Genomic DNA, 14,927 nt, shown 5'->3' on the forward strand with positions numbered 1-14,927 from the left:
GTAATCAAAATTCCCTTGCTTCAAAGCCAAGCACAATCCTTGAAATATTTTTAGCCATCATAATTCATCAGAAAAAAACACCTCCACTTCCACTTGAAGCATCATTTTCTACTCCACCAAACAAACACTTTGGTTGCCTTAACCTCAAAGCTAAGCAGTGCTTAGTAAACACATAAGTCCTCCACAGCCATGATGATCAATTACATCAACCTCAATACCAAACACTTAAATGTTAACAAAAGCTTGCCAACCAATTCTATATCCCTAGCTTCCACTCTCTTTGATATTCAACCCTTCTTCCCAGCCATCAATATGCTCTTCCTCCTGTCCCTTTTCCTTCTCTTTTCCTTTCCCTATGTCACATTTTCTACCCATTGCACCACCACCACCTCCACTAAAACCTTTCAAAAATGCATCACACTCCCTACCCAACAAGCCTCCATAGCATGGACTTTCCATCCCCACAATGCCACCCTAGACCTTGTTTTCTCTGGTACTTTCATATCCCCTTCCGGGTGGGTCGGGTGGGGCATCAACCCGACCTCTGCGGAAATGACTGGCACACGTGCTCTGATCGCCTTTCCGGACCCTAGCACCGGTCAAATAGTCGTCCTCCCTTACCTCTTAGACCCAACCACAAAGCTCCAAAAACGCCCTCTCCTCTCCCGCCCTCTTGACATCCACATTCTCTCCTCGTCTGCCACCCTATACGGTGGAAAATTGGCCACCGTCCACGGCGGCGCTTCCATCCAAATATTCGCTACATTGAAACTCACGCCGAACAAGACAAAGCTCCACCACGTGTGGAACCGTGGTCTCTACGTCCAAGGCTACTCGCCGACCATACACCCAACCACCGCTAACGACCTTTCATCGATAACAACATTTGATGTCATGTCAGGCACTACGGCCACACACCACTCCAACATTGGCACACTCAGAACAGTGCATGGCATCATGAACGCCATTGCATGGGGCATCATGCTTCCCATTGGAGCAGTGCTTGCACGCTACCTCAGGCACATACAATCATTAGGTCCCACATGGTTCTATGTGCACGCTGGGGTCCAACTGTTTGCCTTTTTCCTAGGGACTGTAGGGTTTGCTATTGGGATTAGGCTTGGGGATATGTCACCTGGGGTCCAGTATGGGCTCCACAGGAAGCTAGGGTTTGCAGCATTTTGCTTGGGAGCGCTTCAAACCCTAGCACTACTGTTTCGACCTAAAACTACAAACAAGTACAGGAAGTACTGGAAATCTTACCACCATTTAGTTGGGTATGCATGTGTGGTGCTGGGTGTGGTGAATGTTTTCCAAGGTTTTGAGGTGATGGGAGAAGGGAGGTCTTTTGCGAAACTGGTTTATTGCTTGGGATTGTCTACACTGATTGGGGTTTGCATTGCTTTGGAGGTGAATTCTTGGGTGGTTTTTTGTAGAAAATCAAAGGAGGAGAAGATGAGGAGGGAAGGTATATTTGGAGCGTCGGATAAAGGCAGCGGAATCTTCAGATGATCAGAGGCATCACAGTATTGAACAATGCTTCTCCCATGGAAATTTATCAATCCACGAACACAAGTTGTTTGTCTGAAGGTCGACTTAGAGGATTTTTTTTTTTTTTTTTAATTAATGTGTGAGGATAATTCTTTGTTCTTGTTTTGATGTCATAATTTCAAGAATCATATTTATAGCTGCAATTTTGGTTTGCTTTTTTTTTTTTTTTTTTTTTTTTTTTTTCTTCATATTTTTGTAAAGAGGTGAGATCATGGACAAAGTTGTTGTTGATGTTGTTCCATTACCAAAGCTTCACTCAACTACTTTACAAGTCGGGTTTTTTACCCTTGGTACTCTCCAATTCTTTCGATCTGGGTTAACACCTATCTAACTCAATTTGTTTAATCTTTAAGGAAGAAATCTTAGATTCTTAGGTTGTTTAGGTACAAAACTTGTCTACCTTTCACAGTTTTACTCGATACTTGATTGCTTCATTGGGTTTATGACTGAGGATAATGAGGATACTCAGTCCACAGAGGAAAGCCCAAGGTGGGAAGTAAAGTTGACTACTAAAAGAACGGAAGCCAGCGTCCCACATCGGCCAAAACAAGGTTTCTAAATGACTTTATATACTCTTACTTGACATCAAGGCTTGTCCCTTCGGGGACATCCGATAAAATTGGAACGATACAGAGAAGATTAGCATGGCCCCTGCGCAAGGATGACACGCATAAATCGAGAAATGGTCCAAATTTTTTTTGTCATTTTTACATGATTTTCCTTCTGTAATTATGAATAAATTCTAATGTTGTTTTTACATAAACCGTCATGGTGTTACTAAGTTTTACATGATTTTCCTTCTGTAATTATGAATAAATTCTAATGTTGTTTTTACATAAACCGTCATGGTGTTACTAAGTTATGCGCTACGCATAAACAAAAAATAATCTTAAATTATTAACAATTCTAATTGATTTTACTATTTTTTCAAGGAGAAATATAATTTTGAATAAATTTCTAATGTTGTTTTTACATAAACCGTCATGGTGTTACTAAGTTATGCGCTACGCATAAACAAAAAATAATCTTAAATTATTAATACGGGCTTGGAAGAAAATTATAAAAAATATTTGTCAAGAATGGGATTCGAACCCATGCCCTTTCGGACCAGTACCTGAAACTGGCGCCTTAGACCAACTCGGCCATCTTGACATTAATTGATCAGCTTTTCAATCTTTTAGATATACCTGATGATAGAACAACTACTTGGGTGTATGCCAACTTGTATCTCACACTTAACAAAAGATTTTTTTTTCCAGCCAATTACTAGGTAAAACTTTGGAATAATCTTAATCATATTTAACCAATCTTAATCATATCCACTTGTTATCAAAACGACTTTTAGTAAGTTTGTCTAGTGAATTCATGAGTAACTCTCTCAAATATTTCTTTTTAAAATAGGACTTGATATATATAAAAAGACGAAAATTAAACTCTTATCATAAGTATTCAAGAGCAGAATTTAAATGCAAGTGTTCAATAAGTTCAACTTATATCACTTCTAAATAAAAGTTGGGTATCCAGCATTGTTGCCCACCCATGAACTTTTCATATCACTGTTTGCTGGTGTCGAATTTACATCTTGAATAGTAACTGCAGTATGTAAAAAGTTGAAAGAGATTGATCTGGCAGTAGAGAGTCAAAAAGGTCAAAAGGTCGCAATTACCCAATCCTCCTATTTTCTTTTTACTTTTTGTGCTTTGAACTTTTCGGCTGTTAGTATTCCGAGTCTGTCAGAAATTCCCACAAGAGACGTGGAAGAGTGCCAACAGGATCCTCGCGGGATTTTTTTTATGAAGATTTTAAAAATTCGTGAATTGTGTTCATTTATCTTATATCTTGTGATCAATTTTTATCAAATACTGTTTATATTTATTTTTGAATAAAAGTATTTAAACTAATTTCTGATCGCACAAAGTATAATAAATGAACATGATTTATAAATTTTCAGTATCCTCACAAAGAGAATTTAGCGAGAATCAGAAAAGTGAGATAAAAAGCAGAGGGAAGCAAACGAGTGTGAAAGGAATGTTGGTCTCTCTTTTAGGGGTCCTCTATCATTTTCTCTTTCCTTTTTTATTACTTTCAAAGATTTTCAAACTTAAATAGTGCCTTTCTTTTATAATGCATGTCGCACTCTTTGCCTGATCAGGAACCACCATCATAAGCTTCTCTCGGTGCAGAGGAGAGGGCAACTTAGATGAATTCAATACATGTTATATGGTATCGTAGTGTCTTAATTTAATAATATAATGTTATGTAAAGTAATTTAAATAGATTCAGTATATGCTACCGTAATGTCTCGATTTAATAGTATGTAAATTTTTCTTTTTGCGTTTTTAATGAGCTACATTTTACATACAGGCATTGCTATTTGCAATTAGAAGAAATGACTTTTTATACCACATTTTCATAACACCTTAAGTGACATCTGATGTGGACAGCCACATCATTTGAAAAAATTGCAAAACTCAAGGAAATGAAGGAGAAAGACTCCTTGTATACCACAATCTTCATTTAATTAATTAGTTTTTCTTAATTATTAGTTTATTAAATTTAAAAATCTGATTAATTCAAATGATGTGGCTATCCAGATCAAATGCCACCTAAGGTGGTATGAAAATGTGGTACAAAAATATGGTATGAATATCATTTCTCATGTTCTAAAAATTGCTAAGTGGTAGTCGGGGCGGTGAATATAAGTCGCTTAGGGGGCGGGGCCTCTAGGCCCTTTTTTTGTTTTATTTAAACTTATTATATATCATATAAATAAGTGTTACTTATATTTAAAAAATACATAATTGTATTGAGAAACATAAATTACAAATTAGAATGATATATAAAGTATAAAGTAGAACATATTAAAAGCATTGGGAACAAACATATAATGAGTGTTTCATCAAAGTATCTAACAAATCTATTGAAACTATAAATGCAAAAAAATGAGTTAGGCGGACGCTTAGGCGAGTATATGCATCTTTTCTTATTTATTAAACACCTAAAGATTAATGTAGCAATGGCTAGGCCCCCTAGCGCCTAGGCGGGCTTAGACAAGGCCTTTTAGAACAGTGCTTACAGCCAAGCACTATTATTTGGGCTAACCCCAATTTATCCCTTCTAAGTTTAGCGATTTCCAAATGAAAGATCTGTAAGTCACAAACGATATGGCTTTCACCCATAAAACGTCCTTCCTTCCCAATGTCTTTTAAAAAGTGGTTACAAAGTTTTAATTTTCTCCCATTGCACCTTGAGATTATGAGATTGTATTGATTCATGCCATTTAGTTGTTTGGTCGTCTAGTACTATAATAATTGAAGACGTGATTGATGATTGATGATTTTAGACTGACATAGAAGCCACATTTGCACCAAATGGATATAAATTAGAGTGATGCAGTTCACACACATCTTTTTTACCCCTTCACATATTCCGACCATTGGCAAACAGATTGAAAAAATCAAAGGGCAAAAATTAACAGTGGATGTGTGAGAGGTAAAAAGAGTGTTGTTAGAGCTAATTACGTGCCACATCATACAATTTCATCTCAATGTGCAAATGCGACTTCTACATCCGCCCAAGAACGAATTCCACATTTACCACGTCATCAATTAAACAATCACATAGTCAAGCGTGAGTTGTAAATAGATACTATTTCATAACCTTAGAATGCAATGTAGCATTGTTCCACCCAACAAAGCTAGAAAATGACAATTTGATCAAATTGTCAACAGAAACCTAAAACATTAAACATAACCACACTAAAAACAAAATAATCTTAAAAATTGCTTGCATACCAAGTCATCAAAGACAAAGAAAGAATCAGAATATGCGATGACTTATTAATGGGGTCCCCTAGCTGGGTCACCCTTAAACGTTTCACACTAATAAATCGACATTAATTTCAGGTACAAAAAGAAAATAACAGAAAAATGGAAAATAAAAGAATATAAAAAAAGCATTCCCTGACCATAACCAATTGCCAGAGATGTTACAGATAAAAATTCTAGGAGAGAAGAAGAATATATATATATCAGTCTATCATTTTTCCTTTTTTTTTTTTTTCTTTTCGCCTTTCGGGTATCGCTGCCTCACCGGAGATGCATGATACACTTCTGACTACATCCCGCAATCTGATTTTACATCTCACTCAAAGACCAAAACAAAAAAACCTAAAATCGGTAACTCAAACTCAAAGCATTAACACAAAATCCATCTTAACTCCTATCTCTCTACTTTTACTTCTGCAAACAAGCACTCCAGTTAGCTCTTCTTACTAACCAATTTTTACTGAGATGTATAAACGAGGGCGGTGTGCAAAATTCACAATTCACCTGCTTCACCAGATTATCTTCACCTACAATGTCGTGATATCAGCAACGAACAATGATCCTAGGCAGCAATTCCTGAAAAAAAGCCAGATGGAGAGGAGCTTTTAAGTATCATAATATCAGAGATTAATCAAACGAAGCAATACGTTTTCAGTTATATATACATATATGCATAATAGATTTCATTTTATATGAAATATCATCCACCAGAGAATACAATTTAGAATCAAGGCATACGATGTAGAATCAACCAACAACTTTAATTTAAGATCAAATTCATGCAAACCACTTCCTACTCAGACACTGATTACAAAGCTGTGAGTTGAGTAGCCATTAGCCAACTCATGGGTAAAAGTAAAGTAATGAGATGCCAACTGAGAGCTTATGCTAACAAGTTCCGATAAACAAGCAATATGCCACCATTATAATCTAAACTGCGATTGTTCAATGATGGCAGGGACGTATAACAAATCTTGACTCAAATTTGAAGACACTACGTGGATTGCGAAATGAGATTCCAATTATTGACTAAATTCTCTATCCCTCTATGTATCTGTTAGTTGTTAAGTATCTTTGTTAGCTATCCTAATGCATCCATGAGACAGAAAACAGTACACAGAGATAAAATTCAAAGAATCGTTAAGTAATATACTTACAAATGAACTGCCTTCAAGAATGAAATTATGAAAACCCAATTTCACTAGTTAAGTGTAAAGATATACTAGCTGAGAGAATTAAAGAATCAACGTGATATTTCAATCATCAAGGGAATGTGATAGAGAGATCTATGGTCTAGCAGAACAAAAAGAATTCATACACTTTATTTTTCTATGACCCCAGAACACGCGCGCCAACATATTAATGAGAAAGCTCACTCAAAAATCCAGATCGGCCAATAAACAAGAAGCAACACTAAAATCTGTCAAACAAAACATGAACAAACACAATCCAAGGAAATGAGAGCTCCATCCCCTCGGAAAAGTCATAGTGCCATTCCTTCAAGAACAGATGAGAAATTGATGAAAGCTGCCTAATCTTCTTATCACAAACAAAAAAGTAGAAGTTTCATTAGAATCACATAAGCAGGAAGAGAAATCGATGAAATGCCCTACCAACACTATAACATGAAATAAAATATAGCTGATTGACTCCTCAATCCTGCAAAGTCAATACCCATCTGGGACAATTGTCCCCCTAATTACCATGAGGTTGATGGTCGTATCTAGTTAAGTGGCCAAGAAGCTCATTGTCCAGCTACAACTTCTACCAACACTAAACAAAAGCTAACTTAAATTATTACGCCAGTGCTCCAACATTCAAAGCCTTTTCCTTTTATCTCAAAGTCCCAATTTTTCTATTCCTTAACTAAACTCGCATAAAATTGAATAAGCCTAGGACTCCAAAGCACTACACTCTGTCGTAACTGGCTCCAAAAGAGTCTTTATAGATGATATAATATAGGAACGCCAAAGCTGCCATCTCTGTGGTAACAAACTTATCAGCCAGTATCAACTATCAAGGATATAAATGAAGAATTGCGTGGAAAATAAGCAAGGGGACTAATATGAAGCAAAGGACCATCTAGACACTTACTACTTAGTGTAAGAATCACAACCTAGCAATGTGGTATCACGTGAACAGCCACTAAAGGACAAAAGGCATTGCGCTCAATGTAACGAACAGGATAAAGGACTTCATAAGTTCAGCTTGATGAACTGGGATGAGTATAACAATCAGATAAGCAATATCAAGTTTCACTTGTACTAACTAGACCAGTCACAAAACTAGACCAGTCACAAAATTCAATAAGATTTTGCAGTGCAACCATTAGCTTAACAAGAGCTTTGCCTATTCATATTTTTTCAGCTAATAAGCCTAACATAGACCATAACACAGAAAAGCTACAAATTTAGGATCAAATCCTAAGTAGTCAATTTCAAATTAATTACAATTAAGTTCCCTATCTTACAAAAAAATAAAATAAAACTAAGAAACATACCAAAAAATAGATTAAAAAAAAAAGAAGTTGCTTAACATATTAATTCAGTGGCGCTAACCTGTGTTTGACTGTCTCTTATTAACACTATAACCACCCACATAACCTGGAGAACTCTTAGCTGAAACATCAGAAGCTGTGCCGCCAAGCCCATAACCGAAAGGGACAGACCCATCTCGCTCGGAATTTGATGATCTCCAAGTAGGGTCTCCATAAATTGAATTACTGCTGTAAAAGTCAGCCAAGGACCCATCGAAACCACCATTTGATGCAGCAAATGAAGATGTAGGGGGCACACTTGCACCACTGTTTCTTCCATAACCTCCAGTTCCCAGACCATAACTGTTATCCCCAACTCCATAACCAAGATTACTGCTATTATTAGAAACATTATTTCCTCCGCCTTGAGCTGACATTGCTGAAGATGGCCAATTAGCCCCAGTATTTCCAAATGTACTTCCTCCAATGGTCCCACTTCCTGATCCAATGTAAGCATTAGAATTTGTGGAGTTAAGACCATCAGGTCCACCACCCCCATTCCCCCACAGGTTCCGAGACACTGAGCTGAAAAACGAAGATGTGTTTCCTCCATTACCGCCATCATACCCAATGGGATTGCTAAACCTATTTGAATTATTGATATAATAAGGACTCAATCCACCCCGTCCATAGTTCATATTATTATTATTATTATTATTATAATTTGCATTTCCTCCAAAACCTGGGCTCAAGCCTGGCTCATAATTCATACCAATTCCATAACCAGAACCAAATGGAGGAAATCCACTACGACCACCAGCAACTGGACTGAATCTACCAAGTCCATAGCCTCCACCTGTATTTGGAATATACCCCTGAGTGTAGCCATTAAGCAAGCTATTGACCCTACTCAGACCATAGTTGTATCCACCAATAGGGCTACGACTGGAGCCAGGTGATAACTCTTTGGGAACTGCACGCTTGACTTCAACCATCTTCCCGTTCAGTTCATGAAATGTCTTAAGCAAAACCTTGTCCACTGCCTCTTCTGAATCATAAGTGATGAATCCAAAGCCTCTTGGTCTCTGGGTGCTGTGATCATACATCACTACAACATCCGTGATTGTCCCAAACTGCTCAAAATACTTCTTGAAGTCACTCTCTGTGACAGTGGACGCTAAACCTCCAACGAAAATCTTTCTTGTGCGGCCAGGACCTGGAGAACCATGGATGCTGCCACTGCTTCTACCCAATATGTTTTGGTCATCCCTAGGAACAGCCTTTTTAGCCTCAACCTGATAATAGAGAACACAACGCTAAAAATGAAGATCAAATGATACAAGCACTACAAATTAATTGATCAGCTTAGAATAATACAGCAATGCGTTAATAAAACTGATAGAAGGAAAGATAAAAGAATGAGAAGCATGATTTACTCTTGCTGAATTTGAAATTTAGTTGTACACAGAACCACAGTAAAAACGAATTCCTGCAATTACAATTTCAGACCCGTAACCCCTATAAGAAAATGAATTTTCCTTTACATTTTGAGTGATTCAAAACAAAAGGCATAATGATACATGACGATACACTGTGAACATAAGAATGTAACTGACAGCCACTCGTTTCAACCAAACGGAAGTAGTTTGCTTACCATCCTTCCATCAATGTTGTGCTTCTCCATTATGACGCTGTCCGCAACTGCTGGGTCAGAAAAAACTACAAAACCGAAACCACGAGCACGGCCTGTGGTCCGATCTTTCATGATCACTGCTTCTACCACCTCCCCAAAACTACTGAAATACTCTTTCAGACGCTCTTCATTTGTATCCCAAGATATGCCGCCAATAAATAACTTACCACTATCGGATTGCATTTTTTCCTACAAGCCAAAAGTATTACATCAATTGAAGCTTTGAGAAAATCCACAAACGCAAATCACACTTAATCCACCTCAAAAGAAAACGAACTTTATCGCAATCTCAGACACAATTGGAAATGAAGGAGCATTTAACAGATGATCCAATAGAATTCTATATGAGAAACAGAAGCTGAAGGTATTCCAGCACAATGAGATGCAAACAATTATCCAATCCAATCTCAAAGCAACACCAGCAGCTCAAATAAAAATCCCTCCTTTATCCACAATAAACACCCACTTAATCAAAATCAAATGCGGATTAATATAAACAACAATCCAAAGTAGAAAGACCGGTACCTTGCTATGAAATATTTCAAACGAGCAGATTGTAATCCGATTCGAAAACAAGTAATCCCGGATTCAATTCAGAAACAGCCGATCCTGCACCGATCAAATACTGAACCGCAATTTAGCACATCTAGAAGAAAACCCAAAAGAAAATATCAATCAGAAAAATTCAGCTGGATCCAAATCCACATACCCAATTCAGAAAAAGATCAAAAATAAAAAACCCAAATCAGATTTTCATCATACCTACCGATTAAACAAAAAACCAGATGCCAAACCTTGAAGAAAACTAAGATCTGAGAGGAGGCACTCTAGGAATAAGAACAGAGGGCATGTTCAACCTCCTCTCTATATATGCCCCCTCCAACCTTTGTATTTGTTCTTTCAATGGTGGTGTTTGATTACCAAATACAAATCCAGTTACCAAACAGATGGGTGAGAGATTAAAAAAATGTATATTTCTAGAGAGAGAAACAGAGGCTGTAGAGAGAGAAAGATAAGGTGTATGGAGGGTCTGGTGAGGAATATATAGTCTGTAAAATTGGGAAGATGAAGATTTTCACCTTCTTTTTCTATTTTTTAACTTCTTTTTTTCTGAATTTCTGACTGCAAAATTTGAAATTTTGAGAAATGGGTAGTGAGAAATTTGCCCAAAAAAACAAAATTTAATGAGAAGTAAAATCGTGGAGATTTGGTAAATGTCTGATCTAACAATGGGAAGAAGATCAGTCTGTGGCTTGTCCCTCCCGTTCATTCCTTATATACTTATTGGGGAAACGCCTCCATTGTATTGTTTTACACATTACCTATGCCGCGCCATACCACGTCGAAGTGGGCCCAATGCTATACTAGCCGTTGATTTTGATGACTTTTGCTTGATCTCCTTTGCTCTTCATTTTGTTTTGTAATTTGTGCACTCTACTACCCTCTTCTTTTGGTAAATTAAGGCTTTTTTTTTAATTATTATTTTTTTTTTATACATAAAGTTTGTAGATTTGCATGTATCATGTGTCCCATGAGAGAAAAAAATTGAGTGTATTTATTATTATCACTTATCTTACTTTTTTTTATCATCATAAAAGAAAAAATAACAATGTATAGTAGACATCTCATCTTTTAGAAATATCGTTGAGTTCTAATGTTCTAACTCGAATGACCTTTTGTTTTCTTGGATCTACTTCATTTGGTGTTATATGAGGTCATGGCGGTGGTTGAGTGATGCAACGTGAGCATCTCCAAAAGATATGTCAAAATGTTCAAATCATCAATAACATAACAGTAAAAAAAGACGACGACAATATTTTCCAATCGAAAAGTCAAATCTTATGTAATATGACATAATTGGCAGCCATCACTCTTGTTGCCAATTGGCAGCAACTTCAAATCTTTTTTAATTAATTATTAAATGCATTTTATTTATTTTTTATTTTAAAATATTTATTATAATAATATCATGTAGTAAAATAATAATTTAATTTGACATATCAGGTGAAAAGCAAAGTGCCACATACATTGTCAAAGTTAAAATTTATTCTTAAAATTTGACATCTCTTTTAGATATGCTTTAAGGCCTATGGGCATCATTTTTCTTATTTCGATACAATTTGAGAGTTCGTTGTCACATGATATTCGTGTAATTTGAGATTTATCAATTCCATTGATTTTTCTAAGACCTAAGCTTTCAACAAAGTGTTTGAGGTCTATTTATTATTTTGCAATTAGTCATGCTTTATTGTTGTATTTTTTGGATCTAGTTTGCAAATTCTTTCGGGGTTGAATTTTTCATGCACGAATGTCTGCCCTTTATTCAATGAATGGCATCTTGTATCTTTTCAAAAGGAAATGTGGTAAGTCACTCGTCTAAACACTATTCACTAAGGGTGGATGAAGAAATTGGGCTAAGGGTTTGATTTCATCCAATATATAGTAAAAAGATAAAGAATTTATCAATACTAAACTGTTGCTAGAAAAATACTTGTGTTTATTTTCACCATATGACAGTTGAGATGTTGATTTTACTAAATACATGTATCATGTGTGTATTGTGCCGAATTCAAAAAATATATTAGAAAGGTGGTGCAAGCAAATGAGGGGTGGTAAATACAAATCCTTCTACTTCATATATAACCTTTTATAATTTTTTTATCACACATGTAATGACAGATTAATTTTTCTCTTATGCAATCGTGGTACCACAAGAGGCGTTAGCGTACTTTTAACCATCGGGTCAAACGGTACGGCAAAACAGAGCTTATGGTCATAAGAATGCATACTTGAGAGTTTGAACTCTGATTGAAAATTCCAAACCTATGTTGGGAAAATAATAGTATTTAAAATTTTTTTTTATTGTTCAAAACTTGTCTGTTAAGAGTAAGATTTAGTTTACTATGTATAGGAGTACTTATATTTATTTATAATAACAAGTCAGTCAAGATGTAACTCAGTTTGTAGCCATGTCAACAACTTTGTTTATTTGTTTACGAGTAATAAAATAATGGTCAAGTTTATATTACGAGTACTTAGATGTTCAAAGTCACTTTCCGCTAAATTTTCGAACTTTTTATATAAGATTTCTATAAGGGAAACTAGGAAAACCCAAATATTATTTGAAACAAGTTGACGCAGAAGAAACAAACCACCCATGTATTTCTTACACCAATATATTTGAAGAGAGAAATTTTCTACCAAAGCAATCTAATATAAATGTATTTAACTAATGAGTTTTGAAAAGAAAAATGGTCTGCTAACATAAATACAAGTCAAACATTTTGCCAAAAAAAATTACAAAGTCAAAAATTAATATAAGATTTGGCTACAATACCATCACTACCTAAACAGTCAGATGATGAATGTATTAAATATATATATATTCCCATAAATTATATATGACCGATTGATGATGATTGTATTAAGTATATAATTTTTAATACAAAGATATACGCACACTAAGAATGAAGAAATAAATTGATATCAAATTCATTATTCACAAAATTCGAATTTAAAACTTCAAACTTATAAGTGAAGAAGATAGCAGTACTAAGTGACAAATGTTTAAATATATGGTTGAACATATGAATCAAAACATAACAATAATAGTTCGCAACTTTATAAACCTAGTCGTTCATATGAGCACATATTTAGCAGCAGCCATATATCCATGTTATTGTTGTTGCGAGTTGAGCCTTTTTTTAACATGGTTTTGCAGGCATCAACTACATGACATGACAGCAATGCCGGGTCCTCCTAGTTAATCCTTTTTTTATTATAATTTGACTTTTAATTAAGCAAAAGCTCTCTCTTACGTATTAAGTTAAAACAAAAATAATATTTTGAAGTGCGAATAATAATTCTGTAAAATAAATAAGCTCTCTTAACAAATACATACCTAGTATTGAGCATGGCTGCTAAGTAAGCTGTGGATATGCCGGCTTGCAGTAGACCAGACCTACCATAAACCCTACGAACTTACTTGTCCATGCATGCATGCGCATGTATAAAGTATTGGCTCATGGAAAGTCATTGAATTTGGTAAACTTCTGGATGATACATTGGAATATATGGTTAGCAATTAGCATATCTAATTTCTTCCTGCTCCCCACGAAAGGGACTTTGGTCTTTCCGTTCTCACCACATATAGCTAGCTAGCTCGTAGCTGGCGTACGTTGAACCTCAACCCTCCAGTCATGCATTTTTCACATGTAAATTTGTTCACTTTTCTCACATTTTTCAGTACTTGACCCTGCTTCTCGATGGTACTAGAAAAAGAGGACATAAATCTTACCTCTCATAAAACAAGAAAAAACAAAATAAAGGAAAGAAACGGGGGAGGACATAAATCTTACCATTCTTGAAAAAGATAATTCAAGAAAATAGGAGGGACATAGGACTAAGCCCCTTGCAAAATAAAATATGAAAGGTAAGAACCTGCAAGACAAGCTACAAATAAAAGAAAAATGAAAATCCAAAGGATTAGGTGAAAAAGAAAATTACACATCAAGAAGGGGAGATAAACCTGTAGGTCAATACGCCTAAGAATTCTGAATGCAAAAAAGGATGAATCTCTATAGGAGAAGCAACATGCCAAACAAGTGAAGACGAGAGAATCCCTAAATTGGCTAATTTGTCAGCAAGTGCATTCCCTTCTCGAAATATATGAGAACAATAAAAAATCATGTGTTACAATCGACAAATACAATTTTTTAAACGAGTTGAAGCGACCAAGGAGGAGAAAAATAACGAAAAGCAAAGCAAGATATCACATTTGGAGAGTCACTTTCAAGCCATAAATTTTGCAAATCTCGCACATGGGCCAACTCCACAACAATGATGACAACATGAAATTCTGCATAGAAAGAAGTATGATGTCCCAAGCTCTGGGTTGAAATTTCGCATAGAAAGAAGTACCAAGCTTTAAGAGAAACCACCAAAAAAATAACCCACATAATCTCGGAAAATCCCACCAGAAGCGGCGAGACCCAATTACCCTTAGCAAAGTTATCCATATTCAATGTGACCTAAGGAAATGGAGGATGCCAAAGAGCATGAACTATAAAAGGAGATTACAAGACTCAACCAAGATTTCAAGAGAAACTAAAAGTTGCTTACCCAAAATACCACATACATGGCCAAGAGTGAAAACTCCAACATGCTTAATCCAAGTCAAAGGAGAACGACAAAGGCGTGAAAAGGAAAGAGGCTCAAACTTCAATTTATTATGCATCTTCCAAATGCAAGTCATAAATCTGAGGAGTCTAGAAGCTGAAGAATAGTCAAATTTAGTAGCAAGACAAAACCAAGCACATTGTGCGAACAACTTAAAAAATAAGTGCTCAATAGATTTAGAATTATTGCAACATAATTGGCA

At 35.8% G+C, this 14,927-nt stretch overlaps 2 protein-coding genes and 2 non-coding genes across 8 annotated transcripts; 2 read left to right on the top strand and 2 right to left on the bottom strand.

The window, feature by feature from the left end:
- The first annotated feature begins 189 nt into the window (after positions 1–189).
- LOC137738822 (cytochrome b561 and DOMON domain-containing protein At2g04850-like) lies at positions 190–1,710 on the top strand. Its single transcript, XM_068478296.1, has one exon. It carries the CDS (start codon positions 190–192, stop codon positions 1,510–1,512), a length of 1,323 nt encoding a protein of 440 aa, XP_068334397.1. The 3' UTR covers positions 1,513–1,710.
- Positions 1,711–2,145: 435 nt separating this feature from the next.
- On the top strand, positions 2,146–2,248 carry LOC137741199 (U6 spliceosomal RNA). Its single transcript, XR_011069229.1, has one exon. It is a non-coding gene; the product is annotated as a U6 spliceosomal RNA (small nuclear RNA).
- Positions 2,249–2,622: 374 nt separating this feature from the next.
- Positions 2,623–2,703, bottom strand: TRNAL-CAG (transfer RNA leucine (anticodon CAG)). The gene has a single exon. It is a non-coding gene; the product is annotated as a tRNA-Leu (tRNA).
- A 2,658-nt stretch (positions 2,704–5,361) lies between these two features.
- Positions 5,362–10,773, bottom strand: LOC137739652 (heterogeneous nuclear ribonucleoprotein 1-like). Of its 5 annotated transcripts, none has more exons than XM_068479299.1 (5): positions 10,342–10,773; positions 10,073–10,193; positions 9,509–9,736; positions 7,937–9,149; positions 5,362–5,954 (listed from the first exon to the last, which is right to left on the bottom strand). In XM_068479299.1, exons 3-5 carry the CDS (start codon positions 9,728–9,730, stop codon positions 5,941–5,943), a joined length of 1,449 nt encoding a protein of 482 aa, XP_068335400.1. In that variant the 5' UTR covers positions 9,731–9,736; positions 10,073–10,193; positions 10,342–10,773; the 3' UTR covers positions 5,362–5,940. The 5 variants fall into 5 exon arrangements, with proteins under 5 accessions (XP_068335400.1, XP_068335403.1, XP_068335401.1 ...); XM_068479302.1 differs by having other exon boundaries at positions 10,073–10,156; positions 10,314–10,773; XM_068479300.1 differs by having other exon boundaries at positions 10,073–10,172; positions 10,314–10,773.
- Positions 10,774–14,927: the final 4,154 nt, after the last annotated feature.

Source organism: Pyrus communis, chromosome 7, assembly GCF_963583255.1.
Source record: "Pyrus communis chromosome 7, drPyrComm1.1, whole genome shotgun sequence".
In the NCBI taxonomy this organism is placed as follows: Eukaryota; Viridiplantae; Streptophyta; class Magnoliopsida; order Rosales; family Rosaceae; genus Pyrus; species Pyrus communis.

What these genes read in the sequence shown, in the direction of transcription:
- LOC137738822 (XM_068478296.1), top strand. Translation starts at nt 190, where the DNA reads ATGATGATCAATTACATCAACCTCAATACCAAACACTTAAATGTTAAC.
- LOC137739652 (XM_068479299.1), bottom strand. Translation starts at nt 9,730, where the DNA reads ATGCAATCCGATAGTGGTAAGTTATTTATTGGCGGCATATCTTGGGAT. An exon ending in ACAACATTGATGGAAGGATG is followed by an intron (nt 9,150 to 9,508) that starts GTAAGCAAACTA and finishes CTCTATTATCAG; the next exon opens with GTTGAGGCTAAAAAGGCTGT.